The sequence below is a fragment of the Xiphophorus couchianus genome, chromosome 22, assembly GCF_001444195.1.
Source record: "Xiphophorus couchianus chromosome 22, X_couchianus-1.0, whole genome shotgun sequence".
NCBI classification, from domain to species: Eukaryota; Metazoa; Chordata; class Actinopteri; order Cyprinodontiformes; family Poeciliidae; genus Xiphophorus; species Xiphophorus couchianus.
Window position 1 is genome coordinate 23,705,803 of NC_040249.1, and position 12,795 is coordinate 23,718,597.

The following is a 12,795-nucleotide window of genomic DNA, read 5'->3' on the forward strand; positions in this document are numbered from 1 at the left end:
GTTGGTTTGACTAAATGTGAGTCCATTTAAAGTATTTTCTAGGTAACAGAAGAAAGACTCGATCTGAGGTGTTTGTATGCGTCGCATGTGCAGCAGCATCTTCACGGCCTCTCCGCATGTCATTTGATCAGAGCAGAAAACAACAACGGTTTCCAGGCAACGACTGAAACAAAACATCCTGTAGCATGGCTGCAGCTTCGGACCCCTTCACGTCTCTTCCCACAGAAATAAAAGTGATCAACAGGCTGAGCTCTGGTCTGTGCAGAGCAGGAAGGAGAGATGAGCCGGGAACTGGACGTGTGACCTCTCAGAAGCCCGTTGCTCTGGCTCCGTTTAGAGACGATGTCCCCCTGCTGGACCCCTGCAGCGGCCATCTGAGCGCAGGAGCCAGAGTGCAGCTTGGGATCCAAAGCCGGACAGAATTCATAGATCCGTTCAGAAAAAGGCCTCAAACAACTCCCAACCTTTCAGGTTAGTGCTGACCTAACCAGTGGAGTACAAGCACTTTGTTACTTTACTTAGGTACATCTCTGCTTTACTAAAGTAGATTTAATTGTGGGTACTTTCTACTCCACTGCATTTCTATAAAGTTGCGTTACATGCACATTCACATAATATCCCAGGTCTCGTTAATTGAATATTTTTCATCTTTAATGCGTTTTTTTAAAAGGTGATAGAAATATCTAACGGCCATCTGTCATTTTGACAGATTACACACTTGGTGCAGACGCTCAGACATTTTCAGCTTTTCGCACAGAAAATATTGCAACATCAAAAATAACTTTTGGGTTCAAGTTTTGAAAAAGGTGTCAGGAAATTGAAATATTATTCAGTAATGATCCATTAAAAAGCTGAATGTATTGTATTTGACAAACTGGAGTTGAAACGTCAGTGGAAATGATCCTGTGTTAGGTGTGTCTAATGTTCATTTCTCTGCACATAACTTTCACTGGAATGTGCCTTCTGCAGTTAAAATAACACATTTTGATTTGCTTTGAATAAAAACTTTAAAGGTATAATCATCCATCTTTTTTATTTGAGTTAATGGGATTTAACTTTGCAGGTAATCCCTGAAATCCATGTGTAAAAAGATGGATTATCTGCAGCATTGATCGTTAAAATGGCACAAGACTACTGATATATTAAAGAAAATATACAAACAGTTAATGATATTCTAAATAATTTAAGTAGGGAATATATTCAAGAAATACATTTACTTTCGATGCTTTAAGTATTTTTTAAAAGCATGTAGTTATATTCAAGTAAAAATATTAGAGTTGTACTTTTTATTTATTTGAACTTTTGCTTAAGTACAGAGTTTGAGTATTTTCTCCAACTCCAGGAGGATCACTGATGCAGCAACTAAAGGAAGACTGGGTGGTGAAATAATTTAAATGAAGGAGCAAAGGTTTTAGATATCTGCTGTAAAGTAATGAAGGATTTATTATCCGTAGTTAGTATTTTAGTGAAGTGATTCACCGTTGCTTCAAGCCTTCTAAAAGTTGTAGAAAATAAGAAATACAAATTTTCTTTCTTTTGTAAGAACTTTTTAAAATCTAAAATCCACACTAACAAGAGATTATTAATGCAAAGTAGAACTACAGAGTGGGAATGCAAATGAAATGGTATAGAGACGCATAATTGGGCTGAAAAAGCAACAATCCACTGACTCCGTTAGCGTTCACCTGTAATCACAGCCATTAGAGCTAATGGCTGCTTCACTGTCAGAATTTAAAACAGCAGCAAACAGCAAAAACAAGACTTCAGGGTGATTTTAGTTTTTATTTATTAAATCTTAGAATAAAAACACAACTATAGGTTACATTTTAAAATCTTGTATAATTTGGTGAGACGTGGTCCCTGATTTTAAGCATCTCTTTCATAGGTAATCTGAGCTCAGTCTATGATCATAATTCACGTTTTGTTGCTGAAACTTGAACGCTGTTGTCAGTCCAAGGTTCAGCCGTTCCCACTCAGTCACAGAGGACAGCAGCAACGCTCAGCAGCCTCCCTGGAAAACACGCTGGGCATCTGGTGAGGAACGACCAAACTCTGAAATGTGTTTTTGTTGTCAGATGGAGAAACTGAATAATCCACAGTTAAAAATGTTCATTAACTCCTGACATTCATCCTCTTGTTCACACCTTACAATTTATTTATTTATTTATTTACTGCAATATTGAAGTAATCACTTGTGTTTTATAGCAGGAGTGAAGTATTTTCCATTAAACATCGTCAGCCAGGTGTTGACTTTGATAACATTATCCTGTTTTATGATTCTGTTGAATATTATAACTGAAGTTACCAGGAGAAAAATCTGTAGATCACTGACTAGAAAAGTAACGGATGGATGGATGGATGACCTGTTGGATGGATGGATGGATGGATGGATGACCTGTCGGATGGATGGATGGATGGATAGATGGATGGATGGATGGATGGATGGACGGACGGTGGACAGATGGATGGATGACCTGTCGGATGGATGGATGGATGGATGGATGGATGGATGGATGGACGGACGGATGGATGGATGGATGACCTGTTGGATGGATGGATGGATGGACGGACGGACGGATGGATGGATGGACGGATGGATGGATGTATGACCTGTTGGATGGATGGATGGATGGACAGACGGACGGATGGATGGATGGATGGATGGATGGATGGATGGATGGATGGATGGATGGATGGATGAATGACCTGTTGGATGAATGGATGGATGGATGGATGACCTGTTGGATGGATGGTATTAAAGAAGGAAATTTATTAGGTTAGCTTAAATTTTGGAAACAGCATGGCTCTCTTTTCCTCCTGTTAGCCGGGTCCCGAGCGGATGCCGTCACGGCTGGAAAAACAGACGGCGAGGCTCAATGACGTCACAGAGATGCAGAGTTTAATTCAATAGAAAACACCGTATGAATTTAACAAGAAAACTTCAGAGTACAAAGAAGTACATTCTTTACCTGAGACAAAAGAATTAAAAGAACAAAGGATCCTTTGGAGACAGCTGTTGCTTAAAAGCATAACAGGGCAGCTATCTGAATTCTTATTGTTGCGCATTCCCTTTTTCTAGTGAAGGCGTTTCTCTTTGTTAATATATGCAAATAGGGCGTACCTCTATTTTGACCAACCAAGAGCTACCTTGGAAAAAAAACTTAGACCTTCCCCTGAGTTTTAATGACAAATATCAAGAGTCATTTTAGTTATTAAAGTTATAAGTTATTTTCACAAAACCTATCTTGCTCCTCTGCAGTCAGCTTCTCCAAAGATTTGACCCTTTGCTTTATCACAAACAATAATGAGATAGAAGTCTTTTTCAACCTGTAAAACATAACATTCAAATCATTCTCTTTTGATTCCGATATTGTCATAGTTAGTACATTTTCAAATACATTCGATTTACTAGATTAGTACTTGTAGCTTGGGTAATATACTTTAATCTAACACACTATTGCTACCAATATTAAAAAGGTATATCAGAAATTAAACCTAAGTGTTTCCAAGATTCCTAAGTTGTGATCAACTCCAGATGCAACTCTGAGCCCCTGGGAAACCCCCGACCTCTGACCTGTGAGCCGGGGAAGATATTCTTTATGGCCTACTAATTTAAAGCCTTTCAAGAGCATAGTGTTTTATGGCTGCTCTAAGTTACAGCCTTGCCAGGAGAATGTTTATCTCTGATCGTTTACCTTGCATCAGCTTGTCCAAATAGGAATGTTGATCTACTTAAACGCACATGGCATTAGCTTAACTATATTAAACAATCAAAAATAGCCATATTTCCTTAACAATGGATGGATGGATGGATGACCTGTTGGATGGATGGATGGATGGATGGATGGATGGATGGATGGATGGATGGATGGATGGACGGATGGATGAATGACCTGTTGGATGAATGGATGGACGGATGGATGGACGGATGGATGAATGACCTGTTGGATGGATGGATGGATGGATGGATGGATGGACGGATGGACGGATGGATGAATGACCTGTTGGATGGATGGATGGATGGATGGATGGATGGATGGATGGATGGATGGATGGATGGATGGATGGATGGATGGATGAATGAATGAATGACCATCATCCTCGTCGTTCCTCTCTACTGTTTTGTGAACAGACTGAACCTGTCTCTCTGAACCTCTGGTGATCTTCCTCCACTAAACTTTCTTCTCCATCAGACCTCCTCCTCTTCGTCGGCCCGCAGCTCGTGGAGCGATGACTCAGCGGCGCTCCGACGCTACATTTACACTTCTTCCACTCAGAGGTCAGGAAACAGCGACATCTAATAATAAAACCAAACAAAGCTCCCCTCCCACACGCGCCCTTATGTAAAGCCTGCAGAGTGTCATTCTGCCTTTGGAGTAATCCAGAGTGAATAGGTTAAATCCTGCGCTCTGGTGATGTCATCAGCAAACCTTGTGGCCTCTGTTCACGTTAAGAGCTGTGCAGAGAAACCATGCAGATGAAATGTTCCCTTTCTCCACGCCTGGAGCAGAATCAGATCATCACCCAGGCTGCCTTACTGAGATTATGCAATGCAAGAGGACCAATGGAGGGGAAATAAACCCAAACCGTTACCCAGAACTGTCCTTACAGGAGCTATGAGGAGGTGAACTGGGGTATGAAGTTCCCCAGATCCCTAAATGCAGCTGGAGCGACCCTGGAGCGCCGGGCCGACCCTGTGAGCGAGCAGACCTCATCACGGCGCTACAGCAGCAGGCCTCAGCTGTGGCAGGTGAGCTCTGTCCTGACTGATATCACATCTAAACCATTTCTCCATTTTTACTTCACTCCTTTCTCTTAAAGGGCCAGAACACCGAAAAACTAAATATCTGGTGCTCTGTAATTAGCCTGAGGCTATTTAATGGAAATAATCTAGTTTACACTGCAAAACACACAATCTACCAAATGTCTTTGGTCAAGTTTCAAGTGCAAATGTCTTTGTACACTTGAATTAAAACAAAACAAACTTACAAATATTTTTAGCAAGATATGGGAGTTCTTTTAAAGTAAATAATTCCTTTAATATTGATTTAAAAAGTAGTAATTCCACTGGCAGATTATTTTACTTGTCTTTTAAAAGAAGTCTTCTTTTGAGTTTGTTAGTGAAACTATTACTTTTTTCAATCAATATTAAAGGAATTGTTTACTTAAAACTACATCCTATTTTCCTAAAACGTTTTCTAAGTCAGTTTTATATTTTTTCAAGTGTACTAAGACACACAAGAAACTAGACCAAAAATACTCATATTTGGTGAATTTGCAGTATAATTACAGTGAGGGAGAATATATATTTGTTGTTATTTTGTATATAAAAAAAGACAAAAATAATTTTTCTAAACTGTTCAAAACTACAAAATATTGATGTAGAAAATAAAAGTTGACCTAATCCGGCCCCAATTTTTCAAAACAGCACTTTAAAAACATTTTAAGCAAATCAGCACCTGTGTTTATTTTCATTCTTCTAAATCAGTGGTTTATATGTCAAAGTAAGATGTTTCTGCAGTCAGATGCTGCTTTCAGATTGATTGTTGCTGTGCGGTTCCAGTCTGCAGGCGCTGAGTGGAACAGGCGACAGCTTCGACGCAGGAACGACCCCAGGAAACCCATTTCATTGTACGCTCTCAGATCTTGGTGGAGTCTTCATTTCAATCAGAAATCCAACAGAAGTGTTTTTGTTTACAGATATGCAAGATCAGGTCAAATCCCTTCATTTATGTGAGTTTTGGGGATTACTATTAGGGCTGAAAACGGGGAGAACCAGGTAAATTTCTGCTGCTTTCACTGACTTTAAGAGGAAAAGGAGCAGCCAGGTGCTGCTAATCAATGCCCAAGATCTTAGTGAAGCAAAGATCTGTTACTACCCACTTCCAGACGGTTTGAAATCCATCTTTTCACAGAATATTTACAAGATGCTGTTCTTTCCAAAAGTCCATGTTGGATTCTTTGTGCTTCAGTTAATGGCAGGAAAATTAGAAAAAGTCTGAATAAGTAAGATTTGTTTGGAACAATTGAAGGGAAAATTTCTGTAATGAATCTTTAGAAGAAAATAACAATGGACTTACGATTGCAAAGTTACATCTTGATGAACAAAACGATTTCTGCAAACATATTTTAAATAACAGAAGAGATGTTTGATTATAATGCACAGAGTATATTTGGAGAAAACCAAATACGGTTTTGTTCAAAAAACTAAATCCAACATGGTGGTGGAGATGCTATGGGCTTGTTTTGCTGTTACTGAACGTGCTTAGCTTAAGTCAAGAATGAATTCCTCTTTACACCAAAGTATTGTAGAGTCAAATCTGGTCTAAAATGTGTTATACATAGAACATTGACTCCAAATAAAGCAGCAGATCTATAAGATCTGAACACGAGAAGAATCAAGTGTGACTGTGGACCAGTCAAAGTCCAGATCTCAATCTGGCTGAAAAGTTTAAGAGAGCTGTGAAGGTACTATAGTGTCTGACCACCTTCACTTCCATTGGAGGTAATCCCATTGGATTTGAAATCCAGCAGGTTTGAATCCTGTTCATAACACCAAGTTTTTCTGGCGTATTTGCCAGTGTTTGTCTTCGCGGTGCTGGTGTGGTGATGCTTTAGGAGTAAAAACTCTGCAAGTAGAACTTCAGCTGAACTGTGAAGAAATTATGTCAATTTGCAGCTCAAGTCAGGAAAACCAAATCCTGAGACAATATTGGTCCAATCATAGAAAATTCCCTGTTGATCTCTGGACAACGTCTCTAAAAGGATTCTTGGAAACATCTCAATACCATATAGCATTTCCCAACATATGTATCTGTTACCCCGCAACCTTGGAGGGCTGAGGGTAATGTAGGTGATGGTCTTCCCTCAACGTGTGGTGCTGTGGTATAGAAAAGATGAGGCACACACGTTAAGCTTTTGCCAGCATAACAGAAAGATTTATTCTTCTTGTGTGCTCAGTGCTCCTTTCTATACCACCAACGCGACAGCGTCCCTAGCGGCCGCGCGCGGAATTGCACGGACGAAATTAAACAAAACTATCTAACTTATTACAAAAATTAAAAATACAAAATGAAAAATAATGTTGGGGTGCCTATTTTTCTACTTCTTGGTTTTTATTCACTAATAACTTGTTTTTCCACCCCTCTACATATCTCACATAGTTATTATCACATGCATACTTTCCACTTTAGGTCCTTTTCAGCTTCCAGTTCTGACTATCTCCTGTTGTCCATACACTCCCTTGTTTGTTCAGACTCAACGTTTTCCACTTTTGCTTAAAATGTTTGGCAAGTAAACAAAAACTCCCCTGTGAGGTCAGACACTACAACACCAACCTTAGAGACTAAAAATCCACCTGAAAATGAGGGTAATGAGTGAATGAATGTAAGTCATGTCTCTTGTCTTTACAGCGGAACGATTGGCTCAGAGAACATGGACCACATTGACAACATGGAGGCAGATTTCCAGCCTCTAACTGTGAAGAGGAGCATCACACCATTGTACACACTGACAGCGCAGTGAGACACAAGCTGCATCCAAAAACCTGTTCTTGTGCTATTATTTATTTAGCTTGTTGGTCGTACAGAAATACCCACAAACCTGTAAGAGTTCATTTCTGTTTCTGTGCCAGTCGGACCACAATGCCAGGCTTCACAGGTGTCCATGCTCCCCCTGCTGCTGAGGAGGCCTCCATCTCTGGGTGAGCAGCACTCTTTATTATTATTACAAATCAGTGGCAGCAAAAAGATCCTGGATTCAAATCCTGACCTGGTACTCCGGTTTCCTCCCACAGTCCAAAAACATGAAGGTTAACTGAATTCAGTGGTGTCAAATCTTTCACCACTGAAGGTCAAAACTGTCCTGTTGAAACTTCTCAATAGCAACAAAATGTATGTTTTTCTTTTATTAACATTGCAAAAACTATTTGATGTTTTGTGCTTCACCAGCAGGCTTGGCTGATTAAAAAAACAACAATGAAGAAAGAGCAAACAGTATAATTTTTTTGGATTTATTTAAAAAAAATTTAAGATTGTAAATAAATCCATATTTATTTACATGTGGATATAGACCACACGTTTTATTCCACAAAGTTAAAACAAACATCTGCTCTTCAGTAAAAAAAATCCCTGGATGTTTCTAGTCCCATCTAATACTAAAGACGATTAATGATAAATACTTTTATGTTACACCTTAGAGTTTCCATTTTAAAAATACTCCATTTTGTTAGTATCTTTTGTAAAACCTCAGTTTAAAAAAATTAATTAAAAAAATAAAACTCCCTAACATATTTGATGTGTGCCTGCTTCAACCGCCTGAGCTGGAAAACCAACAAAAATTCAACATTGGACGATCACAAACCTCCACTAGAGGGCGACATGAGGTCACACAGCTGGCTCAACGGACCTGCTCTCATTTTAATGACATTAAGAAAACTTAACTCACCGCTAACATTTTCACTAGAATTAACAAAATAATAATTATGAATGTATTATTATTATTATTATTATTATTATTATTATTATTATTATTATTATTATTATTATTATTGTCGTGACTATTTGTCCAAACTCAAATAGTCACCTGATGCACCGTGGATTCTGGCTTATGCTGTCCAAAACGATCAAAACAGTCAAAAAAGTTCTTTGTTGCTTTATTCCACAGTTCAGGCAAAACAAGTTATAAGCTGATGACTGATTGGATAGACTAGAAAAAAACCTTATGACCATCCAGGTGCATAATGCCTAAAACCTAAATATTGATACTGTCCCAAACTGAAATTAATTAACTAATTATGTGAATTACTAACCAAAGAACTTATTTTAAATAACAAATTACACAAAAATTCTAATTATAAATCAACTAGAATATAAGCAAATAAAAATAAACTAAATAATCTAAATTCTAAGATTTTACTGAAAAATATCTCCTACAATTATTATTATTATTATTATTATTATTATTAGTAGTAGTATTTATATTTTGAGAGAAACAGGAAGGAAAAACAATATTCTGGATGCATGTGCTTCACAATCACTGTATTAATAGATAGCAAAATAAAGTAAAAAAACAAAATAATAATAAGAAGAAAGTCAGTCAAAAATAGATCAGAAAGTAAAAGACATTTGGTCAAATCAACAAGACAAAAAACACTAAAAAAGACATTAGCTTTTGTCAATTATTCCTGTTTTTAGTATAGCTTCATGACTTAAGAACCATAAAATATTAGTCTTATTTTGCATTATTGCCATATTATTTAGTATTTCTATCTTTCTTTTTTGGTGCCTGTTTAATAAAGTGACTTTATTTACAGCTATATAAGAATCTGCATCTGAATCTGTCTGTATTTTATTCATTAATTTGACTTTTATCAAACCAGCTGAGTTATTGAGAAGAAATTCTTATTTACATCAACATTATTTAAAAATGCTAAGAAGAATGAGGCTTAAAAAACAAAGGAAGAAGATAAACAGGTTGGATACTCAGAGTTAAAAAAAATTAAAACTTCTCAAAAAATCAGTAAAAAAAATTCATATACAATTAAAATAAGGTGTTTTATATCAGGAAAACCTTTTTTACATGACGACAGACATCAAACATCTGCAGAGCGAAAAAAAAAGAAAGAAAAGTGTCGTTCCCCTCTGGGAGAGCTGGCTGTCTGTTGAGGAGGTGGAAACCTGTTTCCTAGCTGGGCCCCAGTTTAACAAACTTTACTGGCTTTTGGAGCAGGCATCTCCAGATGGCTGAATCCAGAGCAGCTCGTGGTAACGGTGGTTTTTCACAACCCAGATCCATTTTCCTGGTGCCTGACACCCTCTCAGATCTGTTTCCTCTGCTGATTAGGCTGGCCTCCCAGCGTTTTCCCCAGCAGAGAGAAACACAGGCTCTTGGATTGATTAACGGTCTGCAGCAACGGTCGGACGCTCCCTGGGATTTCTGTCTCTAGTTCGATTGAGACCAAAATAATTTGTTTTTTAAATATGATCATGAACTCTATTTTTGTTGCATTTCTACTTTTTTTTTAATCATTTCCTGTTTTGACAAATTGACAGTATTCCTTTATTTTGAATTTGGGGGAAATTCACAGCATAATGCTGCCACTGTGCAGTAGGTTTTACTTTTGTCTGAATTTCCTACATCCGTCTCAAACTCATTTTCATTCTGAGCCGAATCAAGATCTACACCTATTAACTAATGGCTAAAATGTAAATAAATAGCTATTCCTCCATTCGATGAGCTCCTATTAAACATAAATAAAGTTAAATATATTTTCACCTTTGTGTAATCTCGTGTTATATAGATAAACTGTTGATTTGATTGATAAAATACAATATTTAAAAATTACTGTAATCTTGAGTTCAGAGGACCACATAAAAACTTCTGGAGGCCGGATTTGGCCCACGGACCCTCAGTTTGACACATATGCGCTACATCAGTGATGTTAAAAAGTTTTAACTCATGGCGGGCCACAAAAGTATTAAATTAAAAATGAAATAATGTGTTTATTGTGATCTTTTATTATTTCCTGCTAAACAATAAAAAACATTTTTATAAAATCTGTTCGTCTTTACAGAGCCAGAACATAAAGTGGACTTTGGATTGTTGCCTTATTAAAAGAAAAATAGATTTTTAGGTAAAAAATTTTACAGGTTGAATTTTTACTAGTTCTGATTTGTGGTCAAGAGCCGAACAAAATCATTTCAAGGGCCATAAATGGCCCCTGAGCCACACTTTGGACACTACATGCTTCCTATGTTTCCACAGAGGGACCCGAGGACATGAGCGTGCGGCGCCGCTGTCCAGGATGGTGACCTCTGTGACCCCCTGTAACCCCTACCTGAGCGCCCGGCTTCCTGCCTGGAGAGGCCTCAACCCCGTGAAGATGAGAAAGTTCTGAAGCATCATCTTCCTCTTTATGTCGTCCAATCAGTTTGTGTGAATAGAACGTCAGAAACTGATCCGGAGTCGGTGGGAGAATAATAAGTTTCTCCATTATCATAATTTCCCTGATTTAGATGAGTGGTTTTCTAACTCTGGGTGCCGAGCGTTTGCATTGTCCTCGTATACATTTGCTCTCTTACAGACGCACTCAGTCGTTAAGTGTGTGTGTGGTTCAGGAGGGGGGGGGGTAAATGGATGGCAGTAAATTGTTTTCAATCCACCATCTTTGCGTTTGAAGCAGCAGCAGCAGGTTTGGTGCTGCTGCTGCAGTTTGTGGTGCGATCTTCTTCTTCTTCTGCTGCTGCTGCTGCTGCAGCCGCCAGCAGTCACATCATTCTGAGGCAAACATATTGTGTAGAGATTATTATGAAGTTCCTGCCAGCTATATCTTTATGTCTGTGGTTTGAGCAGCTCCGCGCTTACACAGGAAATAGGAATGAGCTGGTTTTCCTGTTTCTCTTCATCTATAGTTTGTTTAGATTTGTACTTGGAGGGATTTCTACACCAACATGTTGCTGATTTGGTGACGGCTGGGAGACTCAGCTCACATTTACCACACTATTTGTTTTGGGGGAATGGGAACAAAACCGGGCAGTTTCATACTGAGGGGTTTATAACTTTAAGCTTCTTGTCCTTGATTCTCAATTATGGTTGAGAGTTCGGAGCGGTTCACACTTTAGCCACAATACAACCTGCTGGCATTGTTCATTAAACCTCACTAGTGTCACCAAGCTGCAGCTGAGCCTGATCTGACAGGCTGCGCTGGCCGCACGTGGAACTGCAGCGCTCCGCCAACATTCAGCCATTCACTTTCATTCCCAGGAAATGTTTCCACTTTCTGTCACTTTTACAACCACAATGGGATTTTATGCCACAAACCAGGACAAGGTGGAAGAAAACTACAACATAATGAAAGTATTTGTATTCAGTGAAGCTACAGATTGGATGGAGAGCATCTGAGAAAGAGGTTCGGACTTTGACTAGGCCCTTCTAATGAATGAACCTGCTTCCAGGAGATAGTCTTCCAGGACAGTCTTGTGAATAAATCTATCTGAATTCCCATCTGCTGAAGAAAAGCATCCACACAGCATGATGCTGCCTCCACCTTGTTTCATAAACAATGTTTTCCATATGGATTCCTGCCACTCCGACATGGCATCCATTTTAAGAATCTCTGCAGGTGATGTGGGACCACCATCATCCACGAATATCTAAAATTCATAAATACTTCAGACTCATAGCTATTTTAACAGTTCAAACGCTAAATATACTTTAATATGGATTAATACGCACAGAGGAAACGGTCTTAGCAGAAGCAGAGCAGGGCAACTGATGGTTATTATAGTAATCGATTGAGCTATTGATTATTCTCATGATTAATCGGATAGAGAAATTGGGACATTCTGCTGATTTCTTATTTAACCACTTAAGCATTTTCTGTAAAATACATAAAAAATGCAAATAAACAAATAATCCTTTTTTAAAATACAAAAATAAACATCTTAATGCTTAAAATGCAGTGACAGAGAATTTTTAGTGAATTGGAACTGAGCAAATATAAAAATATACCAGTTGATAAATTTAGGGTAAAACATATTTACAGACAAAGAGGCTTCTTTATACTGTATATATATATATATATACAGTACAGACCAAAGGTTTGGACACACCTTCTCATTGAATTCAATTAGAAAGTGTGTCCAAACTTTTGGATCAAAAGATTCAAAAGGACCAAAAGTTTGGATACACAGTTGTGTCCAATCTTTTGGTCTGTACTGTATATATATATATCTATATATATATATATATATATATATATAGATAGATATAGATATATATATATCTATATCTATC

At 38.1% G+C, this 12,795-nt stretch overlaps 1 protein-coding gene across 1 annotated transcript; it reads left to right on the plus strand.

Moving 5' to 3' along the window:
• Nucleotides 1-61: 61 nt before the first annotated feature.
• On the plus strand, nt 62-12,546 carry spmip7 (sperm microtubule inner protein 7). The gene is made up of 8 exons (XM_028006140.1): nt 62-471; nt 1,952-2,034; nt 4,194-4,279; nt 4,612-4,750; nt 5,564-5,631; nt 7,413-7,520; nt 7,634-7,702; nt 10,765-12,546. Exons 1-8 carry the CDS (start codon nt 186-188, stop codon nt 10,895-10,897), a joined length of 972 nt encoding a protein of 323 aa, XP_027861941.1. The 5' UTR covers nt 62-185; the 3' UTR covers nt 10,898-12,546.
• Nucleotides 12,547-12,795: the final 249 nt, after the last annotated feature.

Coding starts and splice junctions, on each gene's coding strand:
- spmip7 (XM_028006140.1), top strand. CDS start 186: ATGGCTGCAGCTTCGGACCCCTTCACGTCTCTTCCCACAGAAATAAAA. Junction 5,632..7,412: donor CCCAGGAAACCCATTTCATT/GTACGCTCTCAG, acceptor TTGTCTTTACAG/CGGAACGATTGGCTCAGAGA. Junction 7,703..10,764: donor GAGGAGGCCTCCATCTCTGG/GTGAGCAGCACT, acceptor ATGTTTCCACAG/AGGGACCCGAGGACATGAGC.